At 54.6% G+C, this 25,686-nt stretch overlaps 3 protein-coding genes across 3 annotated transcripts; 1 reads left to right on the top strand and 2 right to left on the bottom strand.

The window, feature by feature from the left end:
* Positions 1–1,272: 1,272 nt before the first annotated feature.
* Positions 1,273–10,364, bottom strand: NCLIV_021740 (putative ATP-dependent RNA helicase; the record flags this gene model as incomplete). Its single annotated transcript, XM_003882368.1, has 13 exons — positions 1,273–2,392; positions 2,791–2,899; positions 3,247–3,298; positions 3,562–3,914; positions 4,258–4,753; positions 5,083–5,131; positions 6,033–6,145; positions 6,461–6,716; positions 7,114–7,294; positions 7,729–7,828; positions 8,422–8,593; positions 8,780–8,916; positions 10,008–10,364. The coding sequence occupies 13 exons, from the start codon at positions 10,362–10,364 to the stop codon at positions 1,273–1,275; spliced, it is 3,495 nt and encodes a 1,164-aa protein (XP_003882417.1).
* A 2,213-nt stretch (positions 10,365–12,577) lies between these two features.
* On the bottom strand, positions 12,578–13,273 carry NCLIV_021730 (conserved hypothetical protein; the record flags this gene model as incomplete). The annotated part of the gene is made up of 1 exon (XM_003882367.1): positions 12,578–13,273. The coding sequence occupies one exon, from the start codon at positions 13,271–13,273 to the stop codon at positions 12,578–12,580; it is 696 nt and encodes a 231-aa protein (XP_003882416.1).
* Positions 13,274–15,847: 2,574 nt separating this feature from the next.
* Positions 15,848–23,472, top strand: NCLIV_021720 (conserved hypothetical protein; the record flags this gene model as incomplete). The annotated part of the gene is made up of 12 exons (XM_003882366.1): positions 15,848–16,108; positions 16,431–16,620; positions 16,839–16,990; positions 17,508–17,647; positions 18,500–19,048; positions 19,303–19,443; positions 20,062–20,200; positions 20,726–20,900; positions 21,617–21,753; positions 22,256–22,324; positions 22,621–22,711; positions 23,327–23,472. The coding sequence occupies 12 exons, from the start codon at positions 15,848–15,850 to the stop codon at positions 23,470–23,472; spliced, it is 2,190 nt and encodes a 729-aa protein (XP_003882415.1).
* Positions 23,473–25,686: the final 2,214 nt, after the last annotated feature.

Raw genomic sequence — 25,686 nt, 5'->3', positions numbered from 1 at the left:
GAGAGGCCGCAAGCAGGCGTTACGGCCACCGAGACCCCTCACCAAACTCTCTGCCGCTCATTCCACAACTGGCCGGAGAGAAACGGGGAAGATAGACGCGACATGAGACAGGCCGACGCAACGCCGAACGCAAGTCACACAGATCGACAGAACGCAGCTGAGAGAAGGGGAAACGGCACGCACCCGCCATACAGGCGGAAAAAACTTGTCGCCTCCGAGAAAGGGACCAGTCGAACAGGGAGGGCAGAAGAGAGAAACGACCGGGTGACGAGGACCAGAGACGTGCGCGAGAGAGCAAAAGAGCAGAGATGTGAGGCCTGACGCCGGGCCGTAATCGTGTGAATCAAAAGAGACGAAAAGCCGACAAAATTAGCATTTCCGAAGAGAGCACCGAAAATCCCAGTGAACAGGAATAAATGACAAAACAAACGCGGAAACACCACTTTTGACAGAGCGTCGCATCGTCCCAACAGTGAGGCAGTATCAGAACTACAGACGGGAGAGGCGGAGAAAAGAGGAGACACGGAGGGAAGGCGAAAAAGGCACTTTGGAAAAGCGGAAAAGAGGGCGGTGGACCCTACTCTCACAACGCACTGAAAACACTTGGCCGTGTACAAACACCACGAAAGTAGGCCAGAAAAAACAGGACAAGAAAAGGCACTTCCGGTGTCTTCCAGTTTGGCGGCAGCTGGACAGAGTACGACAATTTCCGCAAACACCGCAGGGAAGGACAAGGGGTTCCCCCTCTCCTCTGGTTCCTTCTCCAGTTATACCCATTTCCAACTCCAGTTCTCTCCCTCTCCAACCTCTCCCCTCTATGTTTCACACATGCCTCCGTCAATCTTCTTTCTCGCTCCGGGAAGTGTTTGTTCTCGCCTCTCGCCCTCTCCTCCTTCTTTCTTCTGTCTCTGCGCACTGACTGGTTTTCACCTTCTCGCTCTTTCCCTCGCTCTATTCTGTGTCTCTGTTTTCTGCGTTTTGTCCCTTATCACTGGCGCTCTTCACCCCCTTTCGGAGTTCTTCCGCCTCTGCACTTCACCCACTTAACCCCCTCTTCTTCTTCATGTCTCCCCCCCTCCAACATCTATCTCTTCGTTCCCGTCGCCGTTTCTTTGCCCTCACGATTCTTCGTCGTAACACCATGTGCGCTCTCTTCTTCACCGTTCCTGCTGCCGTCCTTCCTCTCCAGCGCACCGTCCCGCCCTTTTCGTCCGCCCTGTTCCACTCTCTCAGGTTGTCGTTGTGCCTCCTCGATCTTCTCTCACGTGTCGCTCATCTCCCTCCGGCGTCTCTCCGCGCCGCCGCCTGCTGTGCATGCGCAATGGCTGCCGCCAGAGCCGCCGCAGCGGCAGGGTCGGAGACGCGTCCAGACGCACCTGCAGCTCCAAACGATGCATGCACATTAGGTGCCGGGACAGCGGAATACGCCGAGGTGCACAGGGAACCCTGACCCCAGGCACGATCTCTCTGTGCGTCTCCGCCGCTGGCTGGCGTGGTGGTTCCCCAGACAGCGCTCAGCTGTTGGGGGGGGTAGGCAGGAGAAGGTGCGCCGGCGTGGCCGCTCTGAGGCTGCGAGGCGGCGTACAAGGAATGCAAAGACGCAGGACTCGACCGCACGTCCCCCGGCCTTGCATGCGCGTTCACCACGTGATGCGCCGCCGCCTGGGGGTGTTGATGTCCGGACGCAAAGCCCGCTTGAACACGGCTCCTCGCGTCCACAGACTGACTTCCTACAGAGAAGGAAGAGCTTTCCGCGCCTGTCCCTTGTCCCTCTCGCGTTCCCGCTCTCCTCTCTTCACTCGTCCCCGCGCCTGGGCGACGCTCCGTGAAGGATTTCCGGGGAGGCGACACGCGCTCTCGTCGCTCGGCGTCGCGCTCTTTCTGTAGCTGCTGTTCGCGCCGAGCTTCCGCCTCTTCTGCCCACTGTCTCCGGCGCTCTTCTCGCTTGCTCAGATTGAGCAAACCCGGACGGGAAGGAGCTGCCGGAACCGCCGGCTCGTCATCGGAAGAAAGCTCGTCATCGACGCCGACAACGCGCGGCTGTTGCGCGCGCGAATCCCCGCCGTTCTCCACCTTCCCCTCTCCAGGATTCAACGAAAAGGACGACAGAGACGACGAGGCTGGCCGCAGCTGCTCGAGAGTGACGGGTCCACTTCCCCCGTCTTCGCCCTTCTTCGATTGTTCGTCCGAGTCCCACCGGCCTCGCTTCGCCCCTGCCGTCCCGGCAGCGGAACTGCCGGTCGCCCCCGAGACAGGCACTCCGCCTTCTCTCAGATTCATCGCTTGCTCCTTCTGGAGACAAATCGCCGCCGCGGCTGCAGAGGCGGCTGCTGCGTACACATTCTTCGCATGCGAGCCTTCAGCGGCGCTGCTCGACTGAGGCCCTGTGTAGCTGAAGAGACAGAACAACGAGAAACTCGAATGCGGACAGTGGAAGGAAAGCCTCAAAGAAACAGGAGAGAGAAGTCTAGTCTCGTGGAGGTGCGGGACACAGGGCGCGAAAGCGCGAAGGCGACGAAAGGACACTTTAGACAACGAGGAGAGACGAACGTCTCGTCCCTCACGAGAGACAACTGAGGTACCTGGAGCTCGCGCCGACAGAAAACGACAAGGAGCATGAGACGCGGGTGACGGGAGGGGTGTCGCATCGTGAGAGAAAGGGGGGGATGAGACAAAACAGGCGAAGGAAAAGAAAGAGGAGAGACAAACGCAGAGGAAGAGCGAAGCGGGATCGGTGTTCGGAGACGCTCCAGGCAGGTGTTGTCGGCTGCCGCGAGACGATCGACATACCCGAGCCCGAAGGAGGCGTTGGCGGATTGACGGTGGTCACCCTTCTTCTTCCTCCCTCTTGCGGGTTCTTCCATCTTCATGCCGGCGAGTCGCGCATTCCGGAACGGAGCTGAAAGCACCAAGAGAAAGACGGTAACACACATGGGAGACGAGCGAGCGAAAGGAGCGCACGCGCGAGGAAGGCAAGCAGAAAAAAGGAACCACGGCGGGAACGGAGGTCAGAGTGCAACGAAAGACGCGCGATAGGACGGACTGTCATTGTAGCCTCTTCTTCCAAGTAAATGTCATGGAAAACCTAACATTCGCATGTTGAGGCGAGAGGAGGAAACGACGCCAACAAGGAAGCGAAAGGAAAGGCCGGAGGACAGGACGAAGAAGAGAGAAGGAACAGCAGAAAGCACAAACAAAAAAAACACTCGGTTTCTCCTCGGGAAAACAGCCATTCGCTCTACACACCGTATCCCATCGCCATGTCCAGGAGCTGCCGCGGAGCCTGTTGATCGACGGCCTGCGTAAAACGAGCAGAGTCGGGATACACGCCAAAACCCGGTGAGGATCGAACGCGACACCACGGAGAACGGATATACTCTAAAGGGAGCGGACGCCTCCAGAGACAGAGGGGAAAGAGACGCCCCTGCGGGGCGAGAAACGAATTTGGATGGCGCCGGCGAGAGAGCAAACGGACGAAACAGGGACACCAGAAGCGAACCCGGCAGGAGAAGAGAGGACGCACGACACCGAGTTTCGTTCTTTTCTCGTGGATTTTCCTACCTCCATCGCCTCGACCAGAAGTGCGGCAGAGCGTTTCTCCGCTCGCGTGAGCAGCGCAAAAGACCGTCCACGTCGACCGGCCCTGCCGGCTCTTCCGATGCGGTGTACGTACACCTCACCCTCTGCTGGGGCGTCGTAGCTGACGACGAGCGAGAGCCCAGCGGGGAAGTCGAGGCCTCGCGCTGCAACGTCAGTCGCGACAAGGACGAGAGGGGAGATTAAGGACGCAGCATCGACGGAAGGAGGGAGCGACGACACCGGGGGAGGAGGCGGCTTCAAAAGGTGTCGGTGGAGACGCCGCACTGCAGTCAACCGTTCGGTCTGGTTAAGGCCGCCGTGGACGACAGCGACGTCTGAAAGGAAGCGCGGAAGCGGAAACAAGAACGAGGACGAAACCCGCGCATGGCTCGCGCTCGCGCGGAGGCGTGCCAGAGAACGGCCGGCACACACACCGACTTCCTAAACGAGGTCCGACCCGCCACATCCCCCATTCCGCGACTCCTACTCCTCTCATTTCTTCTGTTCTCGCTCTCCCTGCGCGAGGTGTCTTCTCCATCTGTGTCTCTGCACGTGCCTCTCGCTGTCCTCGCCCTGGAAGTGTTTCATCCCCGTCTCTGCCGTTCGCCGTCGCCTCTTCCCGTTCTTGCAGTCTCCAAGCCGAGGGTTCTGCCGCGTGCCCGACTTCAAAACGCTTACACTTGAACGTCTGTTCTGCGTTCCTCAACAACTTGCCCTCGACGTCGGCCCCTTCGCCGTCCAGCTCCACATGCAGCAGCCGCGCAGCTGCCGCCTTTGTGTTTTCGTTTCGGGTCAACTCTTTCGTCGCAGTCACCCTTCGCTTCACGCCCCAGTTCGCATCCTTTTCCTCGTCCCTCGCGCCCGCCTGGCACTCGTCTCTCTCGCGCTTTGCCCGTTCCACCCCAGGCGCCGGCGACGCAGAGGAGCTCGGCGCGAGAGCCGCGCGAGCGAGGTCGTCCATTTGCGCCGAAAGTTCCGCCTCGAGGAGAAAGGCCAGATCTTCGCACCGCTGCTGCGTGTTGCAAAACACCACTGCAACCCGGCCGTTGTCCGACGGGGGCTCTTGGCCGGGGTCGGACGACGAGAGCAGAGACAGAAGGTGTGCAGCCACCCAGTGAAACTTCCCTTCCTCGCTGTGGACAATCGCGACGTTCTGCTCAACAGACTTCGCCGCCTGAACGGAAATCGGGGCAACGCGCCAAGGCCGACGTTTGCGTGCGGCCACGGAAGCCGAGAGACAAGAGGGGAAACAGATATGCGCGAAGGAGTGTGAAGCTAAACTCGATCAGGGGAGCCGCGAGCCTGCGCGATCAGAGAAGAGGCAGGCATGACTGGACGGCGGCCGAGGGGCGAGACCCGAAGAAAGGGGAAGCGAAGAAAGGCGAGACGACAGAAGGAAATACCCAAGAAAGAACCAAGGAATTTATATCGTGGTAGGCGGAAGAGAGATCGCAGCCGACGTGATCCAGAGGCAAGAAAGCCCAGTCGACGCAACAAACGCACCTGTCCACCTTCGCCGATGGTGATCTTCACAGGGCTGCGCAGGAACTGCCTGAAAAGAGCAGAGAGAGACAGAACGCAACCGCCCGGATAGAGACGCGAAACAAAAGGACATGTCCCTTTACGTCCTACAAAGAAGTCGGCGATATGTAGAGACGCACGCAAACCTGCACATCTTCAACTTCGTGCACGCGCATGCGTAGTCGAGAGCTAAGAGAATCAACGTGCCTGCGAGAAGCGGAACAAGCAGTCAGCGCGGGGACGGGGAGGGGTGAGGGGGGGGGGAGGGTTAGGCTGTGGAGGCCAGCAATGATGGAAAAGACAACCCAACCTCTCCCCATGTATATGTGTATGTGCATATATATACATATACTCATGCATGTATAGGCTAGATACTGGCATGGGTATACGTGATGTATACGCAGCGATCCTCTGGCGCGGAGTTCGAAAGCAAAGACCCGCAACGAACCCAGGTTCATGTCCACAGGCCTATTAAAGTAGAGGTTCAGGAATATGCACGTGATTCAAAGAACGGCATGTTTCACCAAAAATACGCTGGCAAGCACAGCTATGGTTTCTGAAGCGAATGCCAAAGGTACAAACCGATGGAAAAGAAAACAACACACCAACTCGAAAAAAGATATACATCGATCAATGTATACAGATGGGTCCATGCAGATCGATATCCATATAGATAGATAGAGATAGATAGAGATAGATATAGATAGATAGATATACATAGATAGATATACATAGATAGATATACATAGATAGATATACATAGATAGATATAGATATAGATAGATAGATAGGGCTGAACACTGGAGACGGGCAACTCAGTGGGGCGAAATGTTGAAAGGCGGATACCAAGTGTTCATCCGGTTGTGTAAAGCTCCTCTCTGGCGCCACACGCCTCTTAGGACTCCCGCTGGAGAGAACCACGTCTTCCTCACCTGCCTATCGTTTCACAGCGCTGTGGCAGCGTCGCGCTGAACATGCACGTGATCCGGTCTGGGCGCAGTGCGCTCAAGATGCTGCGAAGTTGATTCTCGAATCCCATTTGGACCTGCCAAATCGAAAAGGTTCAACCAAACGTGCGCGTTTTCTGCCTTCTCCGGGCTCTCCTCTCCATCTTTCCCTTCCTCCTGTCTCTCCCCCTTTCCCTTTCTGCTGCGTCTCCCCCTTTCCTTTCTCCTGTCTCTCCACCTTGTCCTTTTCGCTCGCTTCTCTCTCTCTCACTGTTTCGCTGACAACACTCCATCTGTCGCCTTCTGCATCTGTCGCTTTTTTATTTTCGCCTCCCTCGCGCGCTCTACGCGTTCTCCCGTGTTTCGTCGCCTGTCCCAACACTGCGGCTTTCTCTTCTCGAGCTCAGTCTCACCATTTTGTCCGCTTCGTCGATCACCACCATGACAACTTTCTTGAGCACGTCCTCGAGCCCCTTCATCGTCGCGAGATCGATCAGGCGCCCGGGGTTCGCGACAGCCAGATCCACGCCCACCTTCAGCGCCTTGTACTGCTCGGTTTTGTCGAAGCCGCCAGCGAGGAGCGCATGCTTCAGCGGCACCGCCGCATGCGCCAGCTTCGCCTTGGCGAGGAGCGCATGCACTTCGCCGTCAATTTGCACTGCCAGCTCCCTGAAAAGGCAGAAAGCGCGTGGAGCAAGAGTGAACACACGCGCTGCCGCACCGCCCAACTCAGACGCAGAGAGGCGCGAACCGCGGACGGAGGAAGTCGTCGCGACAGCCCGGGAAGCTTCCGAGCAGCCGGCCCCCCCCCCTCCCCCGCCGGCGCTTTAACCCTGGCCTCGCAGCGAGGGCCAACTGAGAGAGGAAGACACTCTCAAGAGGGAAATGCGGACAAACCCACACTCCAGCGCGCGAGCGCGAACGCCACTAGAGAACATCCACCCCTGTAACCGCCTCGAGAAAAAGCGAATTGCAGCTGGATGAGGCTCGAAGGCCGCGAGGTCACGACGCCACAAACTGCGGCCGAGACAGACAACGGCAAGCCACGAGCGGAGAGTAAACGGACCGTGTGGGGCAGAGAATCAGCGCGGCGGGTCCAGCTCGAAGCGCAGCTCCAACTTTCTCGGGCCGATTGTCGGCGAAAACCACATGCTGTTTCGGCCACTTTTCTTCTTCCTTCAGGTGCTGGAGGCGCGCAAGGACAGGGATCAGGTACGCTGCAGTTTTGCCGCTGCCAGTCTCAGCCACTGCGAGGCACCGGCGCCCAACACACACAGACAGACACACAGGCAGAAAGAAGACAAGGTGAACCTACCCGCGAACGGAAAGAGGCAAGAAGGCAGAACCAGAAGAGACGGACGAAACGGACGAGGGAGGCGCGGACAAAATCAGCAACCCGGCGGGACCGTTACCCACTCGCAGAGCGACGCGACATCAAACTCGTGTGCAGAAAAACCTTTGCAAAGACAGGGAAACGGCCTTTTCCGTTGCTGCTCTTTCGCCTTTCTCCCGCGTCTCTCTGTGTTTACCCCGCGCGCTCTCCCTCTCTCGGCCCCTCCAGACATATGTACACTTATACATATACATATATATATATATATATATAAGGTATGTGGAGGCGTGTGTATAGACCTATCGTCGGATCCATGTGGTTATCACCGGCGCCGGCAGTCCATCTTACATCCTAGGACATCTCTGCCTCGCATTAGGCAGGGAATGGCTGCGGACTGGATGGGCGTCGGCAGCGTGAAGCCTCGCTTGTTGATTCCAGCGAAAAGCGCCTGACGGAAGGCAGCACACAGCCCGGGGCCGCGTTTTCTCGACACTCGGCACAGTCGCGGCGCTCTCGGACACTGCTCCCGCCCCGAAGCAGCCGGACGCTGTCTACTGAAGAGTGTCGCAGGGAAGGACCCAGCGCTCGGAGTGCTTGTCTCCGTGCAGGCTCTTTCAAGCGCGGATGCGAGAAAACGCAGTGAGGAAAAAACCGCAGCCACGGATTCGCCAAGGTGTCTCCACCCGGTGCTGGTGCGTGGACAGTCCACGGGTCCGGTTTGGCCCGGCCGCCTCATCCAAGGGTGCGGAGCGAGCTTCAGGCGGCATCCCAGTCCCTGCCGTAAGTTCGTCTCGGTCCTTCGGGCCCCGTGGTCGCTGTCCCCGCAGTCTGTCTCTTGCTCCTTTTCGCCTTCCCTTCTGTCCCGGTTCAGGCTGTGCATGAGGGAAACTGACGGTGAGAAGCAAACAGAGTTCTGTAAGTGATTCGAAACTGCGCCCACACGCACGACGTCCCACGACACACTCACGACCCGCTGCTTTCTGCTGTTTTTGTCTGGCGCAGTTCTGCGTCGCGCGATGTGGTGTCTTGTCTTTTCGCTACCTTTGACAGAGACTCTTTGAGGTGGAGAAAGGACGCAATTGGGCGAGGAGCGTTCAGACCCGTGATCCGGATTTGCAGCGACGCGCGGAGCTCGCCGACAGCCTCATGGGAAAGGCTACACAGGTCCGCAGCCTCGGTGTAAATGTCGCGCTGAAAGGCTGGGTAGACGAGCCTGGGAAACGAAACGCGGAGGCAGTGCAGTCACAGGGGTTCGCAAGGCGTTTTCCCCAGAACGAACGCCACCTACGAAACTTAACGAGGACACGGCAATCAGAGACGACAAGGAGAGGAAGAACCTCTGCGGGAAAGAAACGCCAACAACGCAGAGGGCCGCGACGCCCGCGAGTCCCACACTCACATGCTATGGTCCACTGAAGCCAGCTGTTTCGTGCCTCGAACCTCGCCATCTTCTCCGCCAAAGTCGTCGTCCGAATCTCCGCCCCGTGTCTTCTTCCTTCTTGCTTTCAACAGGTTCGCAGCCTGTGCCTCGGCCTCCTGTTTAGCGAAAAAGACGAGCAAAGGGACGAAAAACAACCGCATGCGGACGGTGCCTGTGCGGGAGCAGCCGGCGGGCATACGAAGAAAAAGGAGCCGGGAAAAAGAGGCGGTAACACGCGCGAGTGTCAAGCAGCCGGAGCACACAGAGAAAAGGAAAGCCCGAGAGACAGCGACCGAGGGATCGTAAAAAGGAGCGACACACGCAGGCGAAAAATACGAAACCAAAAGGGAAGCAAAAAGGGAAGGCGACCGTCAAGAAAGCACTCTCTACGCGTGTTCACGTCGTCTTGTGCCATATATATATATATATGTATAGATGTATAGATGTATAGATGTATGTATGTATATATATATATGTACACATGTATATATATATATATATATATATATATATGTATAGATGTATATATATATATATATATTATAGATGTATGGATGTATGGATGTATGGATGTACAGATGTATATATATTTATATATGTGTGTTACTTTACATTATACGTTGTGCAATGTCTTCATTGGCGATGCGCCGCCGTCCAGAGTGTATGTGTGAGCTACGCGAAGGCCCTTCTGCTGACACCCCCTTAGCGCTCGGTTACCTCTGCCCTCTTTCCGTTGTCCCTTGCCACATGTTTCTATCATTTTTCCCGCCTTTCTCACTCTCGTTATTTCCATGTGTGCATGCCCGTCTTTTCGGGTTCTGTCTCTGAGAATCTCAGCTTCTCGCGCGGCGCGGCCCCGCTCGTCGATCATCGGACACGCACGCTTCCTGCCTACCGTCTCTGTCCTCTGGCTCTCCCTCTCTGTCCCTTCTCTCTCCTTTCCCCTCTTCGCGCGTTGGAAGCTGGCGGCCGGTATGTACGCTTCACAGCCACGACACAGTTTCCTTTCTTTTCCACCAGTCGAACAGAAACCAAACTCTCCAAAACTACTTATATATATATATATATATATATATAATATAATTGAATTAGTGAATTGTAAGGTAAACAGATAAATAAATATTTTGAATGAAATGTTCCCCGCCGTTCTTCCTTGGTTCCTCCTTGTTCGATTGCTTGCAGCCTCCCGAGACTCGCAGCGTCTTACCTTCTGTCGTTGATCCAAAACATACGCGTAGCTGTCGGCGAGAGGGTCATCATCGTCGACAAATCTTCCACAAGTCGGGTCTGCCTCTGCCCCGGAAGTTGCGCCTCGCCCCGCGCCTCCAGCGGCTTTCTCTTCAGCTGCTTCGCGCTCTTGTCGCTGTCGAATAGCTTCATCTTCCACTTGAATCTGTTCGGAAATTTGGTTCATGTAGGCGTCCAAAGGATCATCGTCGTCGCCGGCTGATGCGCCTGCGTCTTTCGGGGAAGCCGCCACGGGTTCCAGGCTTCCCAGCAAGGGAAGCTTGGCCCGGCGAACCTCCGGCTCTTCTTCACCTTTTGTCAGGAAAAAACGCTCCATTTTCCCGCGGCAAAACAAGCAAAAGAGAAGGCAAAACGGGGAGGGAAAATACCGCAGAAGTTAACACCGGGCGGGCGGGCGGGCACAGGTCCGGTTGCAGATGCACAGGTCGGTTGCTTGAGGCACGCTCAATCACGAGGCCGCAAAATCGGGTTCAGAGGTTGCCTTTCGAAGGAAATGCACACGAGGGAGAGCGCACAGGAACGTTTTTGAGAGAACGCGGGGGGTGTCGCACTGAGAGGTTTTTCCCTTCCGACCGTTTTCAGGAAAGAAGAGGCACGCAGTCAGAACCCCGACAGGCGAAGAATTTGCGAGGCGAAACCGACGAAACAGGTTTCGGCTGACACCCCACAACGGAGGCTTCAGTTGTCCACCGACGCGTGAGGGCCAAAAAGGCGGCCGCGTGGCGAGAAGATGGCGTCTATCCCTCGACCTTTCAAAGGAGGAATCGTGCTCGCTCCCCATCAAACAATCTCTGGACGTGAAAACTGAAACGCTGGAAAGCATTCGGGAGCCGTATCGCTGCTTGGCGTGGTGTTTGCGAGGTGCCGCGGTTCGGCACGCCTCCCACGCCGGTTGCTCAGAAAAATTGATCGGCAGAGGGAAGGGGGGAGTTTCCGGCCATCGGCACGGCGCGTTGAAAAAAGATAGGAGCCAGTGTCTTAAGTACGGTAGAAAACACAGCCAACAACGCCAGATCGTGCCGCATGCGCCACAAACGGTAGACAAGCTGGATTGCCGCGTGAACTAGAGGCGCGCCTAGACGTTTTCGAAGGAAGGAACATCGCCCTCACGAACGGGCGAGCAGCGCGAACAGGAGTGCCCTCGGGAAGAACAATTGGACGAGAAGAGGCAAATGGAAAAAAATGAAGGACCAGGGAAGTGGAAGTCTTGACTGCGGCGGCACACGCCTAGACAACGCAAGCGTGGCTGCAGGCTTTGTTCGCAAAAAAGGCTGGGCCCGCGGGAGCACGTGGAACGTGCGAACAAGTTCCCTCTTCCCGTTGAAAGCAAAATCGCGAAAGTGAGCAGCGAGGCTCTTCAGTGGAATTCTGTGCCTGTCCAGCGTCAGCGTCTTCACATCGCTTGTACCGTCTTTTTACGGAACGGACCTGCATGCATGCGTTCAGATGCGGCCGACCCGTATGTACGGGCCTGTATATCGCGCAAGAGAGATCTGAGAAGGGAATGCTGCCATGTCCGTTTTTATTCAGGCAAGTGGAACCAGGTTTCAGCTTCTGAAAAGGAAGCGGCAGATTCGCGGCGTGGCTAGGAAGAATGCTTTCTTTAGGGTCACGGGAAATTTCAAGTGCAGGCAGACGCTGCCCTCGGCGCTGAACGGCAGAAGTCTTCCAGGACTAAAGCAGCGACAGCGTCTGAAAATGTAACTGCTATCGATGTGCTGCTGAGAAGCGTAGCTCGCGGCGTGAACCCGTAAATGTGCAAAAAAATCTGTGTATGGTGTCTATCGTGGTCAGGCGGCCACCCCGGTATAAGACCAGAAGCCATACTCTTCGAACGCAAGAATGCCTATCCCATTAGTGATACACTTTGTAGCCATGTAAGGCACTGCCTTTCCGACACACAGAATATGCGAAATGCAGTCATAGGTTGACAAGTGCTCGGCACACAAGGAAAAATCAGGTTTGCACATGTCTCCCCGTCTCTTTCATGGCGAATACCGGTATCCTGCGCTTGACACCGAGAAGCGCAAGCTCCGCTGGCGGGATACACAAACGAACATCTCGGTGGTTGCGTTCGGCAACGTCAGCAAAGGTACCGCCACAAGGAAAGCAATCTGTCACGCGTGAGTTTTGGTCAGAACACGAAGAGAAACAGCGGACCCCAGTGGCCACTGCCACGATCGAGACCGCAGCTGAGAAGAACTCACAAGTGAACCTTCCACTCTCTCAATACACACACACTTGATGCGTGTCAAGCGGTGTGGACACAAGAATCACACCTGACAGTTGAAAAGCTGACGGACGCTCCCCCTCGCCATGATGCTGGCCACCACAAGGAATCGAAGCTCGCCACACCGTCTAAAGAACTGTTAAAATGAACGTGGAAGGAGTGTAACGTCGTTACGCAGAGAATTTGGCCGAGCCGCCATCACCAGGACGTCGTCAGCCCCGTGCCGAGGCGAGGCCTGAAGGCGTCCACTTTTCGACGAAACAAACTACTTTTGTTACTTTTGTACTGTGCCTCCTGCATCACGACAACAAGGCCTTTCCTGTTCGCAAAGCAACACCGAGGCTCGCTCCAGTTAGTAAGGTTGCTCCGACGTTCAGTCTCGAATTCCACAGCACATCGTCGAAACTGTCTTCGTTCGACCGGAAATAAAGCAACCCCATCACCCCGCCCCCCAGCAATGCGAGAGTCAGCCCGGCACCCGTCGACCTGAGCAAGGCTTCATCAGCTTCAGGAGCGGCGGTCGACTGACCGTCTGTATGCAGCGGTCTCGGTTCGAAGGCGTCTTGGCGGTGATCGCCAGAAGGCTCGGAGGCTTCATCCCACCGACAAAAGCCCCTTACCAGACGCGTGACTTGCCATCCTACAGATATGCCGGCCAGGAACTTCATCACCGTTGACAAATCAACCAGTGCGCGGGGCGTGTTGTCGCCACCGAGAGACCATGAAGTACGGGCGCCCGTCTCGATCATGTCGCCTCCTTTGAGGAGAACCGCCGCAGCGGCGGTTGCACCGAAAGTGGCCAGGAGAGATTTTGGCAAACTGTCTCGTCCAATGGAGTTAGCAGAACCTTCCCTATCGTGCCTTTCATCCTCCGGCCTTGGAAGCGATGTGCGCGAGGCGCCTACCAGAGCACCTAGCCGTGAAGCTAGGCCCAGGCTGCTGCTACTCACGCTCAACGCCGTCAACGCTGCCGTCGCGAGGAGCACTTGGGACATCTTGCCACAAAAACAAGGCAAAAGAAAGTGCGAAGCTCGAAAAAAGCGTTCAAAGCGTCACGTGAAGTCCCATCACACTACTGTCCTAACTTGCGCGGGAGCACGACACACGCCACGCCTGGAAGCAAAAAATTCTGCATCAGAACGGTTAGCGCGCCACGGCACGGACCAGAAAAGATCGGAAGAAGTCAGGGGGAAATGTTTTTACTGGAACACAATGGCGTCCTTGCCAACCTCCGCACCAGCTAAAACAACCACGTACGCGGCAACGCAATACTCGCCGTCTTGTGCATCCAGCCCCGACTGTAAACGGCGCCCCTCCAAGTTTTGAGCGTGAGTGACGTCTAGCCGAGCTGGGTGACGGGACAACAGCTCTCGCCGGTTTGCAAAGATAAGCAGCAATCCTTTAAAGCCTTTTTACTACCGTAACACCGACCGAAAGTCGAACGGTTCATTATCATTGCGTCAGTGGAACGGCAAAGGCAGTTCTTGTTGCGCTTCCCTACGGCTCGTTTTCAACGTCGCAGAGTCTCGGATGACCAATGATACAAAAGTTCAAATTTACACAAACATGCCCTCTACGCCTTCTCGCCTGAGATAACACTCCAACAGGCTTGGGATGAGGCTGCAGTGCTCGCGGAAAAATACCTAATTCAAAGAATAACGCTGAGCAGACTTGACTGAAACGACACGGTTTGCTCAATTACACATAAGATTGCTCACACATTCGTGTGGGTGTGCCAAAGCGTTCCGAATCTCAATGATGACTGTAGGGTTTTTGCCGCAGTCCCACCGCTCGAAGCCGTTTTATTTCAGCAGGGCCGAAACAGAGAGATGAATGGTGTTGTCTCCCCATCGTCGACAAGCGGCTTCGATTCTACGTGCCTTTACAGCCCTTTTGCGCACGCACGAATCGCAGCTTGCCAACGAACATTTCACACACGTTTGAAACGGTTCCAGGCAAAACTGAAACACCGATGAGGCACGATCTGCCATGCGTATCTAGAGTGTCTCTTCCAGAAATAACAAGTAGGAGTTCCAGTGTGTCCGCAGTCTTCCCATACACGGGAATAATATTGAATGTTTCCTCGCGGATGCTTACCGAGAGGCAAGAACTCCATTTTGCGTGGACGTGCAGTTCGCGTGTATACGGTGAACAAAGTAACAGCGGTTTAATGCGACTTTGGACCACGCTTCCACTCTCGTTCTCAAACATTCCACCGGGCCCTAGACGCTGTTTGACCGCCCCTTGACGCGAGAGGGCGTACCCTTTTGGCAGGTTCGTCTTTTGTTCCTTCAAATGAAAGGCGGATTCTTCCCCTGCGAAAACCGCCGTGTCGGTCACCTGCCACAGAGCGCCACACACGCGCGGCTCTGGCCACCTGCATGCCAGTAAAAAATTCGGTACATGCAATCGAACGTCTTGGCCGAGAAAGCGATTGCCGGATGAGCCTAACTGCCTTTTCCTCCGCCGCAAAGACAAAGCCGCAATTCCAGTTAGAAAAGAGAAGTTGTACGCCTTCTCCCTGCAGCCGCAGCAGTGGAAATTCTCGGTGTTCTCGGCTGCGTACCGGGGTTGGTATCAAGGTGACTCCGTTGTTTGCTGGTTTTCCTGATTGCAGCGGAAAAAGATGTGATGTTCTCTCCCTCCTTTCTAGGTCCGTCCTGTCTTTTTCGCCGTTTCAACCGCATAATCCTGTTGTATCTCTCGAGCCTCACCCACGTCCCCCCTATCCCTTCTTGGCGGCCTTGCACACTGTTTTTGGACGGCTGCGGATGCCTTGCCGAACCCCAACTCATCACTCACAAAACGGCTCGAGCAAACCTGGAGGGCTGTCGCTGTTTCTGACGTATATAGTTAGCCGTCTCGTACACATCGACGGGCCATCTCTCCCAGGCGCCGCGCGACTTTTGGGCGAGGCCGATTGCGCTGTAGCGCTAGCCCCCTGGTGAGCTTCCGTTTTTGCCGTCTGCGATTGAACCGCAAAGCGACGGCACCTTCTCAGCATCTCTCCTCTCGGCCAGCCGCGATGCAGGTTGCAAAGTGAACCACAGAACGTACCTAGCGAACGATGTGGGAGGGCGCCAAGTGTTTGGAGAAAAAGGCGCTGACTAGGTCGGAATCCAATCGTTCAGATTCGGAACACTGCTCTTGTTCTCGCGGCTTTTTTCAGTTGGTTTCGATTCGCGTGGTCTTTGTCGTGGTCCAAGCACGCCCCTCCGCACTTTTTGGCCGTTGCGCTATTGCACTAGCACATACAAGAAGCCTCTTCTGCCAACCCCGTGCCTACTTCGCTCATTTGCGGCTCGGCCTTCATCGTCTCCGGATTTATCTTCCTTATTTCACCAGAGAACCTTTTTTTTGCTTTTGGGCAGATACCGGCCTTCCTTTCCCTTCTTGGATCCACCGACGTTGTGGCTTCACAGCTGCCTGGAGTTTTCTGCAGTCGTGTGTGTTGTGTTGACTCCAAGTTTTGCGGCTTTCCCAGTTCTGTGGTCGTCCCGCCCCGAAGGCGTCAGAGTGTGCTGAGGCGCTTCGCGCACTTTCCTTTTTTTCTCGGTGTGTGGGCGACAATGGGGACTGCGACACGAAGCAAGGAGACAACTCGCCGAGGAAGCATGCACAAACAGCTCGTGTGTACGGCGTCCCATTCCTCAGCGACAAATTCGAATGTAGTGCTGCCGTTGGGCCATCACCTCGTGATGGCAACAAAGACAACCTCGAACGCACTAAATCAGGAGATGCGCAGTCCTGTCGACACTCTCAATCCCGACCGCTTCAGTTGGTGGAAATGTCTTGCACACCCTGACGAAGCAGCTGATGGCCTCGTTACGGTGAGAAGAAAACCGCGTCTAGAGGAAGTGCAGCGCACCCCCAGCTATTGATCTCGCACCCTCGCGTACACACACATACATCACAACGCGCACATATATACATATATATATATATATATATATATATTATTGGGGGGGCCGTATATTCGGACATGTACACATGTGTGAATGGCCTGAACACCGCGCGATCACTCATTTATGGGCGCGAAACCGTAAGGTGAAGGTGGCAGGCCATTTGCAGTGCCTGTCGACAACCCCTGCGTGAGTCATGTGGTTTTGTCTCTCTTTGTTTGTGTTGCTCTGTCCGTGTTGAATCTCCCAGGAAGGCTACGCGCGCCTGCAGATCCTTCTCGCGTATCTTCTTCCAGAAGTGACGGATGTGGCAGAACCTGTTGAACTGCATCAGCTGACTACCCCCCGCGAAGAGGGACAGAAAGGCGAGGCGGCAAGCTTGTCTCGCGCGGAGCGCCGAGACTTCACCGTGAGCAATCTGATGCCTTCGCGAGGCTACGGTAAGCTACGAGGAAAGGAGTCGTTTTTGCCAGTGTAAATGAGAATCGCGGTGTCCTTCCGCCCCCGCACGTGCTTCTTGATTCTTGCGGAGGCTCTGGGAGTCTGCCTATGACGCCTACCTGCGGTCATGAGATCGTCTTCGCGCTCACTCTTCACTGTATGTGCACCCGTTTCCGTGTGGATTCACTCTTTTCTCCACGTGTGTCTGTTCGCTCAGTGCGTGTGAGCCTGAACGGCGTCCCCGTCTACCGCAGCGCAGTTCTGGATATTTCCCCGGACGCGATCAACGAGACGGCCGCTGTCGTCAAGGGCGAGAAGGAGGAAGCCCGATTGCCGAACACCATTTTTAATGAGCGCATTGAGATCCAGGTTAGCAAATTCCCGCTTTGAAGGCGAAAGGGGCAAGAGAGAGGGAAAGTGGGGATTCGTGCAAAAACCGGCCGACCCGCACGTGCTCCTCGCGTCACGGTAGTGAAGCCTTCCAAAGCGCGGCGCATGCGGAACTCCAGCAGTGTGCCGGCCGTAAGCATGCGATACACCAGTCCACATGTCCGTATATTAGAACCCAACTACCAAAAAAAATAAATATAATATAAATATTATCTATATATAGAGAGAGACATATGGATATGGATGCCGGAGGTCCGTATTAAAAAAAATTGTGGTGAGTGTCCACATACCTACTGGCTGCGGTACACGTACATGTCTTACACACAAGCTTTTCTCTCGGCGTTTTACAGGGGCATGTATGTCGGAGACGCTGCATATCCTCAAGACAAAGAGGCACTGCGGGATTGCAGCCAGGAGTGTTTTTGTTTGTGTCGCTTCTCGCGTCTGACTACGCGGTCACCTTCGCTCTTGCTGCCGTGTGTGTCGTGAACAACAGATCCACCAACCGTACAGCGTGGTGCGAGTGGAGCTTTTCAACCGAGACGTCACTCTCGGCGTCATAGCAGACGACGACTTGCTGGGTGTCTTCGAAATGCCCGTCCAGCTGATGATTCCTTTCAAGGTTTACGATCTCGAGTAAGAGCGCGCTCGCTCGCGTTATTCCCTCCCCTGAAGCTTTGTTGCACGTCGCTTGGAAGGCAGAAAAATGCCGCGTTTTTGCTTGAAACGAACGGCGCGCTTCCGCGTGATTCTCTCTCTGTGCAAACGCCTACTTCGCGTTGGTGCTTCACCCGTAAAAACCGTAACCATGTGATCTATAAACTATAGCGGGACATGAGACCGAACCTGCGATAGATTTTAAGTATATCTTGGATGATTGTATGTTAGCGGCTAAATGTCAATCAAACATGCGAATTTTAGGTTTTCCATGAAACCTGTTTGGAAGAAGAGGCTTGATAGTACTACCGTTTTCCGTCCAAAGTCTCCGTTTTTCCGGGAGTTTCTGATTTAAAGAAGGACTTCCCGCTGCGACGCATGCGTCCCATCGCGCGGTGTGCATGCATTGGTTTCCCTGTCGTCGGCACCCCGGTGTGTGTGTCCGTCACGGCATGTGTTCTGAGTCGGTCATTGGCATCGACACAGAATCTTGCGACTTCTTCCTCGTTGATCCCTCCGAATCTCTCAGCGCACGTGTGAGATCCCTTTCCTTCTGTTCATTTCTCGCTCTCTCTTCCGCGTTCTCGCCCCTCTTGTATTCTCTCTGGCTTCGCCCGTCTCTCCGCAATGCGCTTCTCCGTATCCGGCGACCTCCCTAGTCAGCCCTTCCTCTCCATCGCCTCCCGCCTCCTTTTCGTTCTCTTTCTCTCCCTGTCACTCCGTCGAGAGAAGCGGCGGCGTTTCCTCTCAAGGCGAGTCGTGTGTCTCTTCCGAGACTCTCCAGATCCTCTGCCGTTTTTTGCCGTTTGGGCTGTCTCTGGATGCGCACAGAGTGGAGTTTCCGCCGCAGTTTCTTCGGGAGGAGAACGAAGACTGGATTTCTTGCCAGGGTCTGGACTCGCCGTTTATTCTCGGCGAGAAGAGGCTGGTGTCTCCGGACGCGACGGCTCAACTCCTGCAGACGAAGCAGATCTTCGACGCCGAGGCCGCTGCCGCCCAGGCCTCCGGCCTCGACGGCCCCGAAGGCTCAGACGGGGCGGAGACAGGGGATCCCGCGCCGCGCACGCTCGACGCGCCAGTGAAGCGAGAAGCCCGCGAGGCTGCTCAAGAAAGTGCGGAAAAAGTCGACGCTGGAAACGTCGATTTGCTGACGTGCACGGTGAACGTCGCAGCAGCGGCGGCGGCGTCTGCTCCCCAGGTGTCGGGTCTGAGATCCTCGTCCTTCACCATCGAGTCGAGATCCACCGTGATTGATGACTGGGAAGAAAAACCGAGGCCGCCGTTGCTGCCTGAAGGCTACTCCTGCGGTCCCCGACTGCGCTGCTTGTTCAACTTGCAAGTCGTCGGGCGCACCCCGAAGGGCCGAGTTGGATCAGAAAAGTGAGCGAGGCGAGCGCGGCGAGGAAAGAAAACACAGGCGAGAAGAACGTCGCGAAAAGCGACAGCGTCGGGCTCGGGAACGCGACGGTGTTGTTCTTCGACAACACAGAACGAGGGCGAAACATATGCAAGAACAGCGAGAAGCGCAACGCAAGGGGGTTTGAGCGTGAGTGAGGTTGGCGTTAGGCGGACGCCTGGGGGACTCTGTGCATCTTGTGAGCACTCTTTGGTTTTCCGCTTCTTTGCCCGTCCAGAAAACAGGGAAGTTGGTTCTCCGAGATGTGTGCTCTCGCCCTCCCCATCATCGACTCCGCGGACGAGGCCTCGCTGCCTCCCCTAAATTTCCGAAAATTCTGGCACGATGCCAAAAGGCTCAAACATCTCGCGTGGGACTGGTACGCCTACAACCAATCTGCCAAGGAGATGTATATATATATATATATATATATATATTCGTTTTGACGATTCTCTCTAGGGGGTTTATCGGTATAGAATATAGCTTTTTCCCCAGTGCCAAGACACCATTAATGTCCACTATTCATTCATTGATATATATATATATATATATATATGTATTTCCGTTTAATTCGGTGTTGCTACTTCTACTGGTGTCGTTCTTACTCCGGCTCCGTAGCGAGTATATAAACCGCGTCGTGCTCACGTTCCTGGTCGAAGCCAGTCCTGTGACACTGTTTTTGCTTGAGGGCGTTTCTGCTCTGAGGCTTCTCTCGTGCCTTTCCCCTCTCTCTGTCCCCTCTCAAAACTCTTTTTGAGGGGCTCTTCGCGCGCCTTCTGTCTCTGCACCGCGTCTTCCCTAGCCTCGGTTGCCTTCCTGTTTTTGTCTGTTTCGTTCAGTAAGCGCTCGTGCATGATTTTCCCGTTTTCGTCGCTTCGTCTCTCTTCGCTTCACGTTCTGGCTGTTCCCCACGCGTTTGCTTGTCCGGTTGATCTTCACTTGTTCGCGTTTTTCACCCGCCCTCGCCCTTTCTGGGTTCTTTTCGGTGTCTGTACAGCGTGCTGAGCGGCCTCGCAGAGAGCGTCGCCGCGATTCCGACTTGGGAGAATCCGTTCGTGTCAGCCTGCTGTCTCGCGAGCGTGATGGTGGCCACAACGCAGCCGCAAACGAGTTTCGCTCTCATCTTCCTGTTGATGGTGGGCTCTCGAAATGTTAAGAAACTTGCCCAACACGAAGGAACCCGACCAACAAGGCATCGAACGCTCTGAAAAAGTGAAAACGTTTTCGACGTGCAGCGCTGCGCAGGATCCTTCAGATGCTTGGCACACATGAACACACCATACACACAAATCCGGAAAGAGATGTCTTCCGTTGTGTGTGTGTATACGTTTTTGCGTGTTTGCATATCTATAGACATTTGTATGCATATATACATGCATATGCAGAACCGCATCCCCATGCCTATACACCTAGTCACACATGTACGCACATGCACATCGATGCATCGAGTCCCCGTGGATGCGTTTCGCGTCGTCTCTGTGTCTCCATACGTGTTATTTTCGTTTTCGTCCTCTCTGTTGCCTTCAGTAGTTTACGTGAACGTCTCTGGTTGCCGTCTCCCCCGTTTCCGTCTCCTCTTTTATCACTGGCGTCGCGTGTGTGTCGCAAGTTGTCTCTGCCTTTGAACTTCGTTTTGTCTTTCGTGCCATCTCCATTTGCAGGGTGTCTTGTGCCTCATGCTCTCCCTCACGCCGCTTTCCAACACACGCGAAGCCGCGATCGCAGCAGCTTCTGTCTTGACAGATGCGAAGAGGAAACCTCCCGAGGCGGCTCTGGACAGCGACGCACAGGCGGAGAAAGCCGAGCCGGGAAAGGGCGCAGAATCTCAATTATCGGGTACGAAAGCGCGCCACGCATGAAGCCCCGGCGAGGATAGAGACGCATTTTGGTAGAGGCTGAGAAAAACCAATTCAGGAAAACAGAACGTGTGAGGGAGAGGTCTTACGCGCCCGCAGGAACGCCGAGAAGCTTTAGGTCTAGCCGTGTCGAACTTTGATTTTCAAGCAATTTAGCAAACGGATGAAAACAATGCATGTGTGCAACAAAAATGGAGATATGTATTTCTTTTCGGTCTGCCGATGCACGCGTCGTGCTATATATCTGTAAATCTGTGCCGTTGCATGCATGCATGCATGCATGCATGCATGCATGCGTGGCTATTCTACATGACAAAACGCAGCAGATACGTGTAGGCCTACACTCCAGTGCAACAGCCACGTGCGATATGGCGGTTAGTGGGAATGCCCGAGGATCCAAGAGCTTTTCCCAAGAAAACGTGCGTGCAATCTTGCATAAATGCAAACGCTCGAAAGTCCGTTATATCCATGTAGAAAGAGAAGGGGAACCTCGGTCTGCGTGTGAGTGTGTAGCTGCGCGCCGACAAAGAGTACTACCTACATATTCGCATAGAGGGAGCATCGGGTACGACAGGAAAGCAATCGAGCGTCTATGCTGAGAGATTTTGTTACTTTCCGTGCTTTACCGGCTTTTCCGTGAGGCTACGTCTTAGATACCCTTCACACGTTTCTTCGGATGTCTGTCTGTTTCACCAGGACAAAAACCTTCGTCACTGCAGGCCTTCGAGAGTCAGCAGCAATCAGACGAAGCGACGATGGAAGATTCTCTTCTCAAGTCTCTCCTAAGTTCTGCCGTGCCGCAGTCTTTCCATGTCCAACTCCGAAGAGCGCATGTCAGTTGATGCCTCACCGAAATTCCAAAACTGAATGGAATGCTCAAAATGCATATATTTGTACACCTGCATAAATGCACATTGCGTGTCGATGCGCATATATCGATCGATAGATATTTCACATTCGTAAGTCAATGTGGATGGTGGCAGAGAGGTGCATGCTTGCCTCTTGCTTCGCGGAGTTTGTGACGTAGAACCGGACGTCGGTTAACAGAGTTTTTTTGGGGCGCAACGGTTCAGTCTGCAGGTGACTTCCGGTAGACGCGTGCATGCGTATACATACTCTGACGCATACACATATGCATTCACGTATAGTTACATCTCCACATATCTATGTATTTATACCCAAACCCCACAAAAGAATATAATATATATATGGCAATGGCTCCCCGCAGGTGTATGAGCGTCGAGCGCCTGTCGTTGCCCGTTTTTGGGGCTCTGTGTTTCCGCTTCGGTGGCGACTTGCGTCCATCTTCTCTGTGTTTTGGTGTCTGTTGCACAGAAGCGCCTTTTGAAGGTGACAGCAGCCATTCTGTATGCGCACGAAAAACTGCGACAGCGTAGGGAAGTGGTAAGTCGCGGTTTTTTGTCGCGGTGTGAAGGCGCCGCTTTTCTTTTGAAACATGCGAATTTGTCCTTGCCCAAACTTGCCGCTTTGGTTGCGGTCGCGTCAGTATCAGGGCGCCCTCTTCAGTGTAGAAAAAAGGCGACGAGATAACTGCACTACGACATGGAGAGTAGATGCTGAGCCTTTGCGTTGCACACAGGTATATCTCTAGGGATAGGTGTGCTGCTCATCAAGGCCTGGTTTGGGTAGTCAAAAGTAGTCAAAAGTTACCTTTTCGTCTTTGCTTGTCACCCTCTCAGGTCGTTGGCTTGCTCTGGCTTCTCTCGCTCCTCTCTTTCTACCGCCCTGACATCACCGGCATGGCACTTCGCTTCGGCTGTGGCGGCACAGGTACCGCTTTTATATTTGCATGCGCCGAAACATGTAGACATCCATGTCGCACGCGTGGCTTGGCAACACACACAAAAGTATATATATGTATATATGTTTGTGTGCGTGTGTGTGCCCGTATACCTGTGTCTTTCCTCTCGGTCTTCCGTCATCTCTGATTAATATGTACATATGTATGTATATATATATATATATATATATATATTTGACCGGAAGGTCTGGAACGATACATGCACATCTGTGGTTTACGTGGAATTGTGTACGCTGCCAGTAAAATGTCATGTCTTGTTCGTATGATTTCCAGAAGCGTAGATTCGGTGGTTTTCTTTTAGCGGAGCGAACGTATCTCTTTCCCAACGAGTCCGCGTTTTCGACTCCTCCAGTCGAGCAACGTACCCCGAAGCACTAAGTTCCTTTTCCCAGATCTGCGTGCCTCCTGTCAGCGGTATACATATATGAATGCATATATATATATATATATATATATATGTATACATGTGGATATATATGGATATGTGCATGCTGTTTGATGTTTTGTGTGTGCGCGTCGATATGCATCTTCATCCGCACATGTGAATATGGCCCTTTTGGTGTGTCTGGTTCGTGTTCTCTCAGCGGTTCTTCTTCTCGTTCACCGCATGCCAGTTCTGAGCCCGTGTCTTCGCTTGGCCGTCGTCTTCCTTGCCTACTTGCGTCTCTGGCATCAGCGGCGCACACGCCAGCACCTCGTGGCAGCTCCGGTCGTCCCGCGCGCAGCTTGAGGCTCTGCGCGTGCCTGGCTGAGACTGGAAATCCGGTGGAGGCGTGCGACGGTTGTTGCACGGGACAGGCGCAGCGGAGCTCAGAAGATACAGGGAGGCTGGGGAACAGGGGAAAGACCTCGCGAAACGAGAAGCCGGAAGAGGGCTGTTTATTCGTTGGCGAAACGAGGCGAGGCAGACGGGCGGAAACCACAGAGGCATAAGGCTCAGAGAGAGAACGGATGAAAGAGGGAAACGTCCATCGGGAAAGCCACGGAAGCGCCACGGGGTTGAAGCGGACCAGGCGGTGAGGTGCCTCCGCGCGGCACACCGAAACATCCGCTGAGAGTGCAGCGCAGGCACAGAGAAACTGGAAAAAGACGCATGAGGAAAGGGGAAGGGGAGAAACACAAGGACAGTGTGAAGACGAGCGGATCTTTAAAAGAGATCTTCTCGGAACAGCACGCAACGTTACCGCTGTGACAAAGCACAAACATCGGTGGGTCGTGATAGTGCGAACGAGAGATTAGACTCGGAAGGCGTCCTGCGTGTGCGGGTTCCTTTGCAGCGGCGGGGCCACGGCGTGGTGGCCCTACGTGCAAAGTGGGGGTTTCCTGTCTAGGGGTTTTCATCTTTATGTGGAGTTTGAATTTTCGCCGAAGCACGCTTTCGAAGTCGAATCGGCGGCCGCAAAGCGGACCCGCGGGGATTTCGCGAGGGCCGTATTTCTTTTAAAAAGTGGTTTGGTGCGTCAGATAGCAACAAGAGCGTTACGCACACACCTACAGATGCACACGTTTCTGTAGAGGCGGCTATATATATATATATATATGTATGTATATGTATGTGTATATATGTATATATGTATACTATATATGCCGTATCGAGAGTGCGGAGTACATGGAGGTATATTTAAATACCCATTTTTATGGATATGTAGTTCGACTGATATATATATATATATATATATACCTCTGAAGACGTATCCAAGATGCAGCTGCATGTTGGATCGGCGTGAAGCTTCGCGGAGGGACGAAGGATGGGGGATCGGTGCGGCGGAACGTCGCTGCGACACTGGGGCGTGATGTCAGTCGCGAAGCGGCTGCGAACCGAGGAAGCGGCAACACGTCGAAGCCCCCGAAAGCCACGCAATTTTTCATCTTGTTTGGGTGAAAGGCTCGTCGAGGCTGCCTGCTGGGCTTCCAGAGGCGAGCCCGTTGTTAGTGAGAAAGCGGAGAAGGCCAAAGAGTATGCACACCACCTGCAGGTGTTGTGAGCGTATAACAGCGCGAGTCCGCATTCTCAGCCTTTATGAAGCGGCATCGTCTGAGCGCTGTTGCCTTGTTAGAAGAGGCTAGTGCGTCGGGTGTCGGACTGAGAGAAGCATGAGCAGGAGAAAGACAGTCGCGTGGCAGAGAAAGCCGTCGGTGAAGGGAACGTCCATGGCCTGTCAGTCGTGCACGATAAAACGCGTCGATATCGAGGTGTAAACAGGTAGTCTTTCTTCTTCGCATCCACGTCGTTTCATGTAGTCAGGTACGCCCACAGCTGCTGGGAGCTGTGGTGAGTGTTTGGGCTGTTTCTACAAAGACGGGGAAGGCCGTTTTGTTTCCGCGTTTTTATCGCTCGCCTTCGTGTTCTTGGCGTCTTGGCGGCCGTGTGTTGTGTGGCGTGCATCCTCGTGCAAAATACGTCGAAAAATTGAGTTTCGTGTTCCCTGGAACGGGCTCTCTCCCTGCATGAGTCGTGACAAACGGTGAGAGGCTCATAGGCCCTCGATGCAAAGAGATGCGCTGTGCCGGCGGTTTTCGAGTTACACACTGACGCGCACGGCGGCGTGCACATCCTACGAATGCGGGGCACGAAAGAATCAGGACACGCAGCAGATGAGACGAGGTGTTGGCGCTTTAGACGCAAAAACACGTGGTCCGTGCCCTCGTCTGTTGCCGTTTTGTCGAAGCAAACTCGGCAACGGAGCCAGAAATTCGATTCGCTTCACGATCGGCTCGGCAACCCGTCACTCCCGAGCCGGCTCCGATGCCACACCGACAAACGAACGCCATCTGGATCGTCCTCTCAAGGGATCCAGCTACGACGAGGAGACACTCAAGGAGCGGATAGTTAAAAGTGGCGGATGCTCCTTCCTCTGAGGAAGTACAGGGATGCTGGAGTCAGTGACTACAGCGATATCTACGGACCCAAGTAGTAGGGTGAGTGCCGCTTTTTACAGCACAC

This window comes from Neospora caninum, chromosome VIIa, assembly GCF_000208865.1.
Source record: "Neospora caninum Liverpool complete genome, chromosome VIIa".
Taxonomy (NCBI): Eukaryota; Apicomplexa; class Conoidasida; order Eucoccidiorida; family Sarcocystidae; genus Neospora; species Neospora caninum.
The sequence above is the reverse complement of the archived record's forward strand: the minus strand, read 5'-3'. Positions and strand labels throughout refer to the sequence as shown.